This window comes from Bos taurus, chromosome 19 (genome assembly GCF_002263795.3).
Source record: "Bos taurus isolate L1 Dominette 01449 registration number 42190680 breed Hereford chromosome 19, ARS-UCD2.0, whole genome shotgun sequence".
Lineage (NCBI taxonomy): Eukaryota > Metazoa > Chordata > Mammalia > Artiodactyla > Bovidae > Bos > Bos taurus.
In genome coordinates this window covers 12,572,816-12,589,320 of record NC_037346.1, presented here as the reverse complement: position 1 = coordinate 12,589,320, position 16,505 = coordinate 12,572,816, and the positions used below count along the sequence as shown (strand labels likewise).

Genomic DNA, 16,505 nt, shown 5'->3' with positions numbered 1-16,505 from the left:
TCTGAGAGGACCTAATGCCTGGACTCAGTTTTGAGGGATGAGGATCTGATGAGGGAGCTAGTACAGGAAGAAAGATGCACATCAATTCATGTCAGCCTCTATGTCAGCTTCTAGAAATAAAAATAATACACACTGACCCTAATTTCAAGACACTAGTACTCTTCTCAAGAATTTACTTCATAGAGAAAAGCCTTGAAATTTGGCCTTAAAAATGAGTTTACACTCAACTTTTTAACAAATCAGTTCACTGTGCACAAAAAGGCAAATATTACATGATCCTATTTACACGAGACTCAAAAATAGGCAAACCTAATCTACAGTGACAGACGTCAAAACACTGGTTACCTCTGAGGGGTACTGTTAACTGGGAGAGGGCAGGAAGGAGCCTAGGGGGGTGTGGGAAATGTTCTTTTTCTAGATTTTACATGGTGGTTACTTGGGTACACATCTAAAATTTCATCAAGCTGTACAGTGAGACTTGTGCACTTAACTATATGTAAGTGATAAGAAAGCATTCCAACATCTAGGAAGCAGCATTTTCAAAGGTAAAGAGTATTCAGGCAAGGACCAAATCACAGAAACTACGAGTGCTTGCCATGCTAGACTGACTTTAAACCATAGGATACAGGTACCTTCCATTGAAAGGCACTTGAGAATTTCAGAAAGACTATACTGGTGGAAAAATAAATAATGGATTGGAAGGGTATGAGATTAATAGTCCAGGAGACAGATGAAGGTCTTTTCTAAGGCAACAACTTTAAAGGTGGAAAAGGAACAGAAGATAATAAGAAGGCAGCACCAAAGGGACATTGTGACTGATTAAATGTGAACAGAGGAAAGGAAAAGTCTCAACTGATGACTAGGTTTCTGGCCTGGGGCCATGGGTAAATCGCAGACATATGCATTATAAAAGCAGATCTATAGAAAAAGAAGTTGCATTTAATTTTACACTCTACTGAAATAAGAAATATGCTCCAATCAAAATGGAACATTTTTCTACGAGATGTTACTCACTGCCAAGTGTTCATTCAGATGATGTCTTATTTCTTTGTAATTTAAATATATTTGCTTGGTAATCACACATCAACTTCTGTTTGAATCTCTAAGATGGTACCAGTGATATGACAATATAAAATGGATCCACCATTAGGTAATTCCTCCTTACTACACCTCCAAACTTATAAAGAATAGGCAATTTGTCCTTCCATAATCAGCTTTAAAGAGGTCGAGTCAACATCTGACAAAATGAATAACTTCTGATCTATAAAATTCCACACAGTGAAAGACTTCATTTATAGATGCTTACATAAACTAAAGAATTTCTAAACCAGATTTATTAATCCAACAACTGTTCTAAACCCATCACAGTTTCCCACCACAGCTGCTCACCAACAGATTCCAAAACCAACTTTAAAGCAGAGCCAAAAATGACATAATAACATGCCTAATACAACTAACCATTTTTTAAAAGTAAAAGATGCATTTAAATACATATATACTATAGATATGAAAACATGAGTTTTAGGCCTCTGGGCACACACACACATATATTCAAACCAATCTTCCTCTAAAAATTCAATCTAGTTTTTAGAAAAGAATGCTTTGATATGCAATTCACTCATTCAACAAATATGTATTGAGGACTTCCCTGGTAGTACAGTGGCTAAGAATCCACCTGCCAATGCAGGGCACAGGGGTTCAATTTCCCTCTGGGAAGATTCCACATGCCACAGAGCAACTAAGCCCGTGTGCCACAACTACTGAGCCCAAGTGCTACAACTACTGAAGCCTGTGCGCCTAGAGCCTGTGCTCCCCAAGAGAAGCCACAGCAAGGAGAAGCTCGTGCACCACAATGAAGAGTAGCTCCTGCTCGTCACAACTAGAGAAAGCCCAGCACAGCACTGAAGACCCAGTGCAATGAAAAATATGTAAGTAATTCTTAAAAACAAAAAAACAACAAATCTATATTGAGTAGCTAATATATGATAGGCCCTGTGTAAGTGCTAGGGATACAGCAGTGAGTAAAACATACATGTCCCACCCTTGTGGAGTTTTATACCTTAGTACTAGTGGTCAGTTTTCATTCCAATCCCAAAGAAAGGCAATGTCAAAGAGTGCTCAAACTACCGCACAATTGCACTCATCTCACACGCTAGTAAAGTAATGCTCAAAATTCTCCAAGCCAGGCTTCAGCAATACATGAACAGTGAACTTCCTGATGTTCAAGCTGGTTTTAGAAAAGGCAGAGGAACCAGAGATCAAATTGCCAACATCCGATGGATCGTGGAAAAAGCAAGAGTTCCAGAAAAACATCTATTTCTGCTTTATTGACTGTGCCAAGTCTTTGACTGTGTGGATCACAATAAACTGTGGAAAATTCTGAAAGAGATGGGAATACCAGACCACCTGACCTGCCTCTTGAGAAACCTATATGCAGGTCAGGAAGCAACAATTAGAACTGAACACGGAACAACAGACTGGTTCCAAATAGGAAAAGGAGTACGTCAAGGCTGTATATTGTCACCCTGCTTGTTTAACTTATATGCAGAGTACATCATGAGAAACGCTGGGCTGGAAGAAGCACAAGCTGGAATTAAGTTTGCCAGGAGAAATATCAATAACCTCAGATATGCAGATGACACCACCCTTATGGCAGAAAGTGAAGAGGAACTCAAAAGCCTCTTGATGAAAGTGAAAGTGGAGAGTGAAAAAGTTGGCTTAAAGCTCAACATTCAGAAAACTAAGATCATGGCATCCAGTCCCATCACTTCATGGGAAATAGATGGGGAAACAGTGGAAACAGTGTCAGACTTTATTTTTTTGGGCTCCAAAATCACTGCTGATGGTGACTGCAGCCATTAAATTAAAAGACACTTACTCCTTGGAAGGAAAGTTATGACCAACCTAGATAGCATATTAAAAAGCAGAGACATTACTTTGCCAACAAAGATCTGTCTAGTCTAGGCTATGATTTTTCCTATGGTCATGTATGGATGTGAGAGTTGGACTGTGAAGAAGGCTGAGCGCTGAAGAATTGATGCTTTTCAACTGTGATGTTGGAGAAGACTCTTGAGAGTCCCTTGGACTGCAAGGAGATCCAACCAGTCCATTCTAAAGGAGATCAGTCCTGGGTGTTCTTTGGAAGGAATGATGCTAAAGCTGAAACTCCAGTACTTTGGCCACCTCATATGAAGAGTTGACTCATTGGAAAAGACCCTGATGCTGGGAGGGATTGGGGGCAGGAGGAGAAGGGGATGAGGATGAGATGGCTGGATGGCATCACTGACTCGATGGATGTGAGTCTGAGTGAACTCCGGGAGTTGGTGATGGACAGGGAAGCCTGGCGTGCTGCGATTCATGGGGTCGCAAAGAGTCGGACACAACTGAGCGACTGGATGTTGTCATTTATTTGCTAAGTCGTGTCTGATTCTGCAATTGCTTGGACTGTGATATGTCAGGCTCCCCTGTCCATGGGATCTTCCAGGCAAGAATACTAGAGTGAGTTGCCATTTTCTTCTTGAGGGGAATCTTCCTGACCCAGGGATTGAACTCACATCTCTTATGTCTCCTGTATTGGCAGGTGGGTTCTTTACCACTAAACCATATATGATCATGAAAACTGCATTCTAGGGCAATGTCTTCCTTCCACCCCAGTATCTCTCTGATTACTGCAATGAATCTTCCCTGAGCCTTAAATTAAGACCCACGTGACTGGAGATTAAGTGTTAGGATTATTCAATAGGAACTTCAAGATAATTGGTTGATTAAAACACAGAAGGCCTCTCGGATACTAAAGACTAGAGAAACAATAATAATTTTCAGGGAAGCACCAGCTTAGGGCCTTCCCTGGCAGTCCAGTGGTTAAGACTCCAAGCTTTGACTGCAGAGGGGCACGGGTTCAATCCCTGGTTGAGAGACCAAGAAGCCACACTCTGTGTGGTATGGCCTCACCAAAATGGAAGAGTAAATCAAGAAAGAGGAAAGGAGGTATACAGACAACAGGATCCAACACAGGACAGCAGAGGAGATCTCGGGACAGCAGCTAGGCTGGAAGTGCAAGGGCAAAACGTACAGACTGCAGCAGGCCAGAAGGCTCCAGGAAATGTTTTTTTCTAATATGGTGAACTGAGTGAACATCTGAGGTCTATTAACATATGGAATAGATTTAACATTTGGTGGCAACTCTGGGGGTTGAATTACAGTAAATAGAAACCTACACAAATAAAAGCAATTAATAAGGAAATATTTAAGAGGAAATAAAGTGTACAGGAAAGGGAAAGTAATCCTATTAATAGTACATTAAATAGCTTAGCTGAGAAGAGCACTTACAAAGGCCTAATATATAAACAGTTAACAACTATCTCTAAACAAAATTAAAATATACACACACTAAGAAGAGAAAATGGGAGGACAGGAGCACATATGTGTGTGTTGGGGACTGGTAGCAGTGTTAAAAAAAAAAAAAGCCAAGTCCTCAACATTTTATTTCAAGACATAAGGACCAAATTAATAAATTTAAAGTGTTCAAAGTATTGGCTGATGGCTGGATGAAAACTGGGAGAGAATAACTACTATTGTTTCCATAACAAGCCCTGTAAAATAATTTGATTTTAAATTATGTGTGTGTATCATTGTGATAAAGATTAAAACTAAAAGACTAAGAGAAAGAAAGGCATTAGCTGTGGAGTGTACGAAAAATAAGCTTAATTTTTTTTTTAAAGCTATTCATAAAATTTAGTTTTAAATCATTTGGATTATTTACAACCAGTGAGAATGCTCTATATGTTGATGTGAATTTTATTCTTGGCTTCCGAAGTAACTCTATACAACACTTGAAGCATTTAAGTTTCCAACTCTAATCTCATATCCAGCAATAGAATGATACTTGTCATTATGGATGAAAAATATATGAATATCAATGTATAAAAACAAATTGAAAATAAATAAATCTCTTCCCAAAAAATCACTTCATGAACAAAATTACCAAATACTATGTATTACTAAAAGACATTCTTAAGCGTTCATAAACACAGTACTGACTGCCATTCTAGTCTCTCAATGACTACTCAGGAATGTACATTATTAGATTAAATACCTGAACTAAACACACTAAACTATGTATTACTTTTAAGGATCCCATGTTTTTAACTACGATTCAAAACCTTTAGCCATTTTTTTCAAAGTTGATGAAAGGAAAAGAAATTCTGGGATGGATATATTGCTCAGCATACTCATCCCTGTCAGCACTTAACACTTTACCCTCCACAAACATTATGTGGTTCTCCAAATCTCTACATCATTTATATATTCACCCAATCATGCAATATTTGCTAAGCACAAAATACACCAGGTACTGAACTTATCTTGGTACTGGGAATGCAGCATCATGACTGACAATAAATGTAACAATCACAAGTTGTGAACTATGCAGAACAGTGCAACAATGACAGAAGTGTAAGTATCATGTAAGTCTAAGTATCATGTAAGTAAGTGTAAGTATCATGAAAGAGGATACGAGAAGGCCGATCTGAGGCAATCAGAGCTGGGACTTCAGGTGTGAAAAATGAGTCAGACATGGGAAAATTTGTAAACAGTTTTTCCAGGCGGAGAGGAAAACAGGTTGACAGGAAAGGGATGACAGGATCCCATCTGAATTTTATGATTACACTGGCTGCTATGTAAAACTAGGAAACCTCATGAACTAGCAAGAGATGACGGCAACTGAGAAGTGGCGGCGAAGATGAGCAGACGCTAACAGACGGGACTAGACAACAAACTGGGGATAAGAGGATAGGTCAGATGGTGAAAGAGAAGAAGGGAGGGTGTCTATCGATTTTTGGCTTTAGGAACTGTGTTGGAATAGTGGTGCCACTTACTGTCACATGGAAGACTAGGAGAGGCCTAGCTTGATACAAGAGTCCTTCTCACAATGCAATCTCTCTAGACTCTTTTACAAGTTATGACGAAAAGGTAAGACACCACAGCAGACCTTAAAAGCTTTTTTCTGCAAGGGGTAAGATGTTAACACAATCTAACTTTATAGAAATGAAACAGAAGGAGAACTTCCTCTGTAACACCTCACAGTTTTGCTCCTAATACTCCAACCACCATCAATTTTCCTGAACCTTGTTCATAGGATAGTGATAAACATGGGATTTCTCAAGAGAGCCTTATATTAATATTAAATTCCTAATAAAAATGGGTGACAAGGGAAGGCCTTCATCTTTCAATAGATGGATCTTCTAACAGAAGGCCTCTGACTTTAACAGTAAATATCATAAAGCTAGTTTTGTCAGGTTTGGGGGTCAGTAATCAACTATCTACCTCCGACCTCCAAGAGCTCTTTCTTAGTAAAAGAAAGGAAAGAGGCTGAGTGGGTGGCCCAATTTAAACACAAATATCATGAAGCCCAAAAGGTAAAAATGGAAGCATAAACAAGCACTGAAAAGAGAAGCCACGCTTTCTGGAAACGGTTTGGAAAGACTGTCATCAACAAAGATCTACTGTATAGCACAGAGAACTCTACTCAATTTCCTGTAATAATCTAAATGGGATAGGAATCTGAAAAAGAATAGATAGATATATGTATACATGAATACTGAATCACTTTGCTGTTCACTGGAAACTAAGACAACATTATAAATCAACTATACTCCAATGTAATTTTTTTTTAATGTTAAGATATAATTTAAAAAAAAGAACATCTTAGCCTTCTCAGTACCACTATCAAACCACCAACTTTTAATTCACAAATAAAAATCTCTCCACCTCTGCAGCTGGCTAACAATGGAGTTTAAACTCTCATCATTAAACTCCAGTGTTCCAAAAACAGATTTTCTACAGCCACAGCAACAAAAATATTCACGTTCCTAACTCTTCCAGTGACCTATCATAAAATCAAGGGCCAAAAACCTTCCCTGTCTCCTGAGAGAACACCTGGCTATAGGCTGGTCACAATATTCCCAACTCTAAGGAACTTACACATCTTTCTGGAAGGCAACCCTGAATGCTGTCACTGTGAAGTCTCACTAACTGAGCACAAAGGCAAACAATGAACAAGAAAAAACAAACAACAGCTGTCCAGTTTGGTAAATGGGGAGGCCGTTAACAGTCAAGTGATGTCACCTCATTCTGCTCATCCCCCCCAAATCCAGGGTTCACTGGTGTATTTATCTCCTCTTTGTCACTGACACTCCATATGGAGTGTCAAACTGGAGATTATGAAGAACAGTATCTTTGTAACTACTTAGGTGACTACATATAAGCAAACTAATCCAGTGACTAAGACTCCATGCTCCCAATGCAGGGGTGCGACCCCATGGACTGTAGCCCACCAGGCTCCTCTGTCCATGGGGATTCTCCAGGCAAGAATATGGGAGTAGGTTGCCACGCCCTCCTCCAGGGGATCTTCCCAACCCAGTGATTGAACCCAGGTCTCCAACCTTGCAGGCGGATTCTTTAGCATCTGAGCCACCAGGGAAGCCCCCAATGCAGGCGGGTAGGTTCAGTCCCTGGTCAGGGATCTAGAGCCCACATACTGATCTAGAGTGCACACACTGCAACTAAGACCTGGTACAGCCAAATAAATTTTTTTTTTTAAACTGCTCTGTTTTTCTCCTTTACATATAATAACAGTTGATGAGGCATACTTGCAAAAGGCTAGACCTACCATTCCACACTAATGCTAGAGAGTTCACTGGTAAACTTAGCAAATACCGATGAAGGCAAATTGGTGTCTTAATAAAAGAGAACAGTGCATCCCAGAAAGTACCAACTGTGAAATTCAATTTCCATTTGCACAATGGTATGTTACACTAAACCAGCTAACATCACATCAGGGTTAGTATAATACTAATGAAAATTTAATATTAATACTATAAAACATGGAGGATAAAATTTTGGTTGAAGAGTCAATGTCTTAGAGCACATTAGGGTTGATGGGTAAGAAAAATGGGAAGCTTTGCAATCTTCAACTATTACATGCTTAATTATTTCACTAGCAAACACAATGACCTTTAAGTGCTAAATTCTTTAACAAACAATTATTGAGCACATACTATGAAATGAGTATGGTGGCAGGGCACCTCCAGGTCACCAAATACTCCCACACACTTTGCACTCCCACAGCACTCCCTTCTATAGTACTGTAGCACTTAATATATTGTGTGTTCATTATTTATAAATTTAATACATAAAACATTTAGAAGTTATTATGCCCATTATCAAATAAACACAAAAAAAGAATCTTAAAATAGAAATCCTAATATTTTATTCCCACCTCCCATGGCTAGTCCTACATACACTTTGAAGTATATACTGTATATTTCAGTGGAGAGCACTGACACAGGTTATGAGAGAGGGGGTCTCAGTCATCTCTGTTCCTTCAATGTCTAAGTAGACAATGCTCAGTAAAAGGTTGCTGAATGTATGAGCAAAGAGACACTTCAAAACATGAATCCACAACAAAATTTTCTGACATCACCTAGCTGCTTAGTCTAATATAACTGCCAAATTCTACTCAAAGAAAAGGATTGGAAGAAATTTACCCACTGTATTGTATTACCACAATTTAAAAGCTAAGGTGGCTCAGATGGTAAAGGGTCTGTCTACAATGCGGGAGACCCGGCTTCGAAGATGCCCTGGAGAAGGAAATGGCAATCCACTCCAGTACTATTGCCTGGAAAATCCCATGGACAGAGGAGCCTGGTAGGCTACAGTCCATGGGGTTGCAAAGAGTCGGGCACGACTGAGCAACTTCACTTAAGGACAATTTTAATTTAGCCAATTCTTACTTAAAAAAAAAAAAGCCTTATAATTCTGTTTCCAGAATGATGCAAGGAAAGGAGGAGCATGAAAAAAGAATTAAAAAACTGGAGAAGATATTCTGAGTTCTTAAATGCTCTAAACTGCAACTCCTTCCTTTTTTTTTTTTTTTTTTAATGCTATGCTCCAAGCATTTAGAATACATTTTTAGGAATACACGGCCTCAAACTTAATGCAATAAAGAACTGAGGTAAAGAGATGCAGAACTTATCTGCTAAAATTTTCACTATCCATAAAATATAGTAAGTATATTATACTTTAGATAATATATGCAATTTAACTAGAGTCAAGCCTTCAAGGGAAAGCTTGTGTTCTATTTAAGAAAAATAGAGATACAAGCCAAAAATAAAAGCTACCACTAATACATCTCCTTTGAAAAAAGAAAGATTAAAGTATACTTTAAGGAAATTATTAATTTTTATTAGGCTGATATACAGTGTAGCTAAAATAGTATCCAAAAGCAATCTTCTAATTTCGAGAGCTTCTGAAACGTAAACAAGAAGTCACTAGACTGCCCTTTCACTCAGGTCCAGTAGGTGTTATCTGTCGTTAACATAACACCACATTTCCAAGGCCCCATTCTGCAAGATAAACAGCCCGTAACTCCATATTTGAAGGTGGCAATACGTACTTGACCTTTTTTTTTAATACCACCTAATTATGGTTAGGCATTATTTAGGGCTCACTACTTTTAAGTAAAGCCAAGCAAGTAGGTATTTCAGTAGTTTGTCAAGTTAGCTTTTTACTTGTTTGTCCTTCACCCTCCCCATTCACCTTATACAATATAAGCAAGCAGCTAAGACTAACAAATATAAGTTTAGTACCTATTTAGATTATTCACATGCCTCAAAAAAGTTCTCAAACTATTTTCTAGCTTTATCAAAAACTTTATAAATTCCTTCTACAAGCTTACTAAAAAAATTCTGTATCAAAGTCTGACATTTAACAAACAGTATCATAATCAAAAGAATTACCCACTTTATTTATTTTTATTTATTTAAAAAGCTCATCTCTTCTCAATGTTATGTGGCAGCCTAGATGGGAGGGGAGTTTGGGGGAGAATGGATATAGGCATATGTATGGCTGAGTCTTTTCCCTGTTCGCCTGAAGCTATCACTTTCACAATTAACACTGTTAATCGGCTATACCATAATACAAAATAAAAAGTTGTTTTAAAAAAAAAGCTCCTGGTTTACATTTAGAAATGCTGTTTAATCAACAGCTTGCTTCTCTTTCTTGCCTTAATTTTTCACTGCAAGCAAAAATGATAAAACATAAATTCAAACAAATTTAATAAGATTTTAACAAATATTTTGCTACCTCTTCAAAGATACGTTTTAAAATTCAACAAGCAGACACTGTCTAACAAATTGAACAAAGACCTTCAGTCAAATCAGTTTAAAATACACCAACTGTTAATTTCCTTTATATTTACAATGGTAGAATCTTACTTTATATGCGGCTAGAGTTAGATAAAAGTTCAATTTCAGAATTCCTTAATGTCAGCTAAATCACCCTCAAACTGAAACACCTCTAAACCTTAAAGCTGGAAATCAGTTTGACTGAAGTCCTCTTTCATGCCATGTAAGCCATTGCCTAATTGAGGCCAGACCTGTCAGGCTCAACAGCATCCCGGAAATGACTAGCCTACTAGAGCTGGAAACACATCAAGAATTTGGAATTTTTCTCATATTGAAGCAGGGAAAAAAGTTCAAGCAAGATTGCCCATAAGAACAATCAGTATACTGTTTCACAGGGTGAAAAAAGACCTAAAAGGTGTTATTTTTGTTATTCTGGTCATTTCCCAAGAATATATCAAAATTCTGTATGTAATTTCAGGTGATGGCCCAACGAACTTACCCTTTCCTTCCAACATAGGAACAAGAGTTTGCTACTAAATTCTCATATTGAATGCCTGTCTTGTAATCTAGTTTTTTTCTGCAGCTACTAATACCATCACCTGGAGCATGGTTGGTTTCTTGACTTTTCTTGACTTAGAAACCTGTTAACAATAATGCCTAACACCTAAGCTGCTTAATGTTTTTTTTTTTTACTTTTTAACAAGAAATACAAGCGCAAACGTGCGCGCGCGCGCGCACACACACACACACACTCTTTCTCTCTCTCAAATCCCAGTCATGAAAAATTAAGTCACATTCCGGCCATAAACTGAGCAATAGACACTTCCAGTTAGCGTGTGCTTTAGTGATCATGGACAGTGGTATCAGATTAAGTGGTAGGGGGTTGGGGCTGTTAACAACATACTGTGCATCAGAGCCAATAAGCAGCAGGCTAGAACTGGCAGCAAGAAGGCCGGTCTCTAAAGGGAGCTATAACACAATATCAGAATGCTGGATTTCCGAATGCCATTTTATGGGGAGGGAGGGGAAGCGAACAGGGGGGATCAAGTGTAATGAAAGGTTCTGACCAATGTCTGAGGCGATGAAACCGAAGACAAGGTCTTGTGGCAACACCAGCTGTCCAGTCTCATCTCACCTCAAACACAACTCAATTTCAGGTCGTTCTCATCAAAGTCAGCCGCTCAAAGGGTGAGGGGGTGGCAGGCAGTGGATGGTGACAGCCCCCCAAGAGACTGGCAAAAAGCCCTTGGAAACGGCAGAGACGGCACACAACTGGAAGGGGCTTCTGCTAGCGAACAGAGAGCACTGCAGCCGCCTTCCCCCTGCCTTCCAGCCAGGGCTGTCAGGTACGAGGTTAGGATGTCGCTGGAGGGTTTATGAACGAGTGATAGGAGAAAATGGCAGTAAAGGATAAGGGGGGCTGGAAAGGGCTGGTGCCACCCAAGGAAAAAGGGGAGGAGGACTTCCCTGGACACATCCAGAACAACGCCACCAGAGAGCACGGTCAGCGCCCTGCCAGCGCCTGACACCCCTTTCTCTGGGAAAGCTTCGCCCCCGTCCACACGATCTCAATCCCCAAACACTGCTCCCACCCGACCCTGCTCCCCCGCAAAAATCCCCATCGTGGCCTCCTTTCCCTTCCGCCTCAGGCGCCCCACGCCCTCAAGCTCCCCTCCCCTTCCCGGTCACCCACCCTCCGGGCGGCCCGTCGCCGGCCTCCCCGGCAGCTCGCCCAGACCCCTCCCCCCCTCACCTCTCCTCAGCGCCTCCTCGTAGCTGAGGAATCCGATCCGTGACTCCTTGGCGCCCATGCTCCCTTCATCCCCTCGGCCGGGGGTCGGAGCCCGCTCTCGCCCCCACCCCCCTCCCGCCTTCTCCTCGGCGTCCCTGGCTGACGGTGTCTGCGTCCCCCGGTCCCCACCTCCCCCAACACTAACAAGTGCGGCTCCTGCCCCGGCGGCTCCTCCCGGCCGCCGCCACCACCTCCATGCCGAATCACGTGACCCGCTCCCACCCCGCCCCCTTCCCCTCCCTCTTACTCCGCCCTTCTCTCTCCTCCCCTCCCCTCCCTTCCCTCCTCACGCCCTCTTCCCGCCCCCTCCCTCCCGCCTGCCCCGCCGAGGGTCAGCTGACCCGAGGCCGGGGATTGTTCCGGGTAATGGCCGCCAGGGGCCACCCACTCCGCCCCGCCTCACGCTTGCCGCGCGCAGGTCGTAGGGGCGGGATCAGACCCTGCGCGTAATGCATCATCGCCACCTTCCGGCCAATCCGAAGCCGCAAGGCCCAGGGGCCTCCGCCCGCCTGAGGACTGGTGACTTCCGGGGCGCTTGAGGCCGTCCTCCCGCCCACAAGATGTGGTACTCGCTGGGCGGGGTCGTAACCCTTGACGGTTGGTCTGACTGTGGCCCAGAGCCGTCTTGAAAGATAAATGGAATCTTAGGGAGCCGGGGTCCGAGGGGTGCGGTTTGTGAGAGACAGAAACGGGTGCGGTTCGTGAGAGGAACGGGCAGAAGAGGCATTCCAGACGTTAAGGACATTTTTGATTAGGAAGTAAGTTGTGAAAGGAAAGGAGACTTAAGGGTTTCACTAGAGAATTCTCCATCCTAGTGGAGTGATTCTTAAGGAAAGTGAATCTTGTGACAAAATTTAGAACATCTTCCTTTTAGCTGTATCCCATTCCCAGACCCTTTGACGCCGGTTTTTCTTTCACTTACGCCGAGGCAATTTGCCCCTGGGCGCGTCCTGCTCTGCGCCTCCCTCTATTACAGCCAGTGGAAGCTGTAGTGCAAAAGCTTAGCTTATCTGCTAGAGTTGCTCCCCACCAGAAATGTGAGCGTTACAAGACTAATAAGAGAGTTCCTTGCGCTTTTCTTTATTATTTTTAAATTATGTTAAAATATAAATTTGCCATGCTAATCATTTTTAAATATCTCAAGAGCAGAATCACACAGTATTTCCCTTTTTGTGATTGGTTTATTTCATTTAGCATAGTGTCCTCAGGATCTGTCCACTTTGCAGCACAGTAGCAGAATTTCCCAGGTTTACCGTGTGATCCAGCACTTCCAGTTGTGATTATATACCCAAAAGAATTGAAAACCCGGACAGGAACAGATACTTATATCTCCGTGTTTATAGAACATTGTTCAAAATAAGCAAAAGGTAGAAGCAATGCAAGTGTCTCATCAACTGGACAGATGAATAAGTAAATATAGTATATGCCTACAATGGAATAAATTCAGTTCCTTGCTTTTTTTAATTCAGTTTGTCTGTATACGAAAACACATTTGTTTGAAAAATAATCATTTGAATTAGATTAGATTTAAGGTGATACATAATTCAGGAACAGCAAAAGGATTTTAGTTCCTAAAGTCAACAGATTATAATATGCCCTGCTAGAGAGAGAAGGTAATAACTCTACTCATCTTTCCTGGCAGACCAGATCAGCAGCCTGGCATTAGTCACAGTGCTGCCCTTTCCAGTTCACTGTAAGGTAGTTAATTTTAAGGCCTCAGATTAGCTTCACTACTAAAAGGCCATGAATAAGGGGGTTGGGAATGTACTTCAAAGCCTTTAATTTCCAGGTGATTAGTTCGGCTCAAACGCAGGTTTTCAGACAAAACAACTCAGTCATCTTCAGCCTGCAGTAGATTTTCATTATTAATGGGAAGTGACTCTTAAGAAAGGGCTCAGCTGTGGGAGAAAAGACCCTCAAGAGTTTAATTACAACATACCTTGGCTTTATTACTGTCCTAAATAATCAGTACCTAAAGGCGACCTTGCTGTAGAAAGGACAGCCCTGGGTGATTATCTACCCACTTGATTTACAGTAGAACTGGAAGCAAATTGTTTTATCTCTTTTTAGTACTTGCCCCACTTGAAAGGTGGGATTGGGTTGGAATTAATCTATCTCATGAAATAGTAAATTATTATAAAATACTCAGGAAAGAATAGACTATAAACTACATAAAGAAAGATTTAGAGCAGTACTAATACACAGGAACTTTTAAGATTTCTTCCTTGGGTTTAGGCCCAGCTTCCCCTAGGGTCATAAAAATTTTCACTTCATCACAGGGTTTACCATGGATTAGGTAGTACTCAAAATTATGGGTTGAGAGAGAAAACTAGGAAATACTATTTCTCCGTTGTTTAAGGTCATTTAAACGTATTATTGAAGGCAGTGAAGCAGATAGTTATTTCTGATGGGAATTTTAAATGTTACTGCTAAGTTGCTTCAGTTGTGTCCAACTCTGTGCAACCCCATAGACTGTTAAACTGGGATTAAAACCTGCCTTTTGGTTTGTATTAGGTTTCCCTAGTGGCTCAGACGGTAAAGCGTCTGCCTACAATGAGGGAGACCTGGGTTTAATCCCTGGGTTGGGAAGATCTCCTGGAGAAGGAAATGGCAACCCACTCCTGGAAAATCCCATGGATGGAAGAGCCTGGTAGGCTACAGTCCATGGGGTCACAAAGAGTCGGACACGACTGAGCGACTTCACTTTATTTTCTTTCTTTGGTTTGTATTACACCGTCTCAGGCAGTCAGATGTTAAACATAACCTCTATTATATCTTAAAATTGATATAGCACTTAAGTTTGATGGTGTAGAAAATCTAAAGTCTACCTGTCATGGTGAAAAGAATTGTATTAATCATTTAGTTTCTTCTGTTTCATTATCTTTCACTTAATCCACTGAAGAGTTGGCCAGCCCCCTGACTTTAAGCATTAGATGGCGCTTGAGGAACCATTGCTTTACCTATGATTATATGTCTGTGAAAGAGTTAACCAAAGGAAGATGCATGGGAGATTGGTATGTAATTTATTCTTCCAGTTGGGGAATCTAAATGACAGTGTTCCTCAGATTATACTCCCAGAAAATTGGCACAGAAATAGGGCAGAGTCATTCTAGTAATTTCCAAAGAAGTATAAGTCACAGACAAGGAGGTCAATATAATAAAGGGTGGAGCAGCACCTGACTTATGTTTAACTGGATTACCACAAAGTGAGGCCCACACTGTATGAAATATGACTGCACAATAAGAGAATTGATTTTCCAGAATTAGGGACTTAGACTTCCCTGGTGGTCCAATGCAAGGGCCCTGGGTTGAATCCCTGGTCAGGGAACCTGATCCCACATGCTGCAACTAAAACCTGGTGCAGACAAATTAAATAAAAATTTTAAAATTAAAAGAATTAGGGACTTGTTACCCGTGGTGACACAGTAGGAGATTGTGATTGTGTGTGTGTGTGTGTGTGTGTGTGTGTGTGTGTGTGTGTGTATTTTGGGGGGGCTCCTCCTCACAGCTTGCAAGATCTTAGTTCTTTGGGGTTACAGCAGTGAAAGCACCAAATCCTAACCACTGGACAGCCAGGGAATTCCCTACTTGTATTATACTTCTATGTAAAGCAGTTAACCTTTAAAAAAATTTTTTTCCTGGCCACATGCTTCCGGGCCTGGAGGATCTTCGTTTCCCCGCCAACCAGGGATCAAACCTGCGACCCCTGCATTAGGAGCACCGAGTCTTAACTACTGGACTGCCAGAGAAGTCCCTAAGCTATTTTCAATGAAAGTACTATCAGTCATTGTAAAAAAAAAATTTCTATCAGTACAAAAGTATATCTAAAGCAAAAGGTCACACTCACTGTTTCACAGGAGAAGTGTGTAATCTTTCCAGTTTTCTGGGACTACACCCACCATATTTTTCATGCATATAACATTTGCATTTACACTCCCTTTATTTTTACACATATTATTTATAGTCTACATATTGATCTGAAGTTTCTTTTTTCACTCAACTGAATATTCCAGACTTTTTTTTATCTCAGAATGCAGCTCTATCTTAATCTTTTTAAAGATGCCAATTTTGTGTATTTAATGTATAATTAACCAATTACCTATTGATGAACATTAGATTGTTTCGAGTGTTTCAATATTACAAGTACTGTTACAATAAACACCCTAGTAAATATATACCTTTTTACATGTGTCAGTGTATGTGTAGATGGAATTCCCAGAAATGCAATGGCAGAGAATGAATATGAACCTTTTAAGTTTTAATTGTTGTTTTGTTAGTTACCCAGTCATGGCAGACTCTTTGTGATCCCATGGACTGCAGCATGCCAGGCTGCCCTGTCCCTCACCATATTCCGAAGTTTTCCCAAGTTCATGTCCACTGCATCAGTGATCCCATCCAGCCATCTCATCCTCTGATGCCCTCTCCTCTTTTCCGCCCTTAATCTTTCCCAGCATCAGGGACTTTCCAATGAGTTGGCTGTTTGCATCAGGTGACCAAAATACTGGAGCTTCAGCATCAGTCCTTCCAAT

At 40.9% G+C, this 16,505-nt stretch overlaps 1 protein-coding gene across 1 annotated transcript in view; it reads right to left on the bottom strand.

Annotated features, from left to right (window-relative positions):
* The window catches only part of USP32 (ubiquitin specific peptidase 32), a 203,836-nt gene extending 191,655 nt beyond the window's left edge, over positions 1-12,181 (bottom strand). Inside the window, exon 1 of the mRNA XM_024980631.2 lies at positions 11,938-12,181. Within this exon, the coding sequence (XP_024836399.1) occupies positions 11,938-11,995 (58 nt within the window). The 5' untranslated portion in view covers positions 11,996-12,181. The remainder of the gene's footprint in view (positions 1-11,937) is intronic.
* Positions 12,182-16,505: the final 4,324 nt, after the last annotated feature.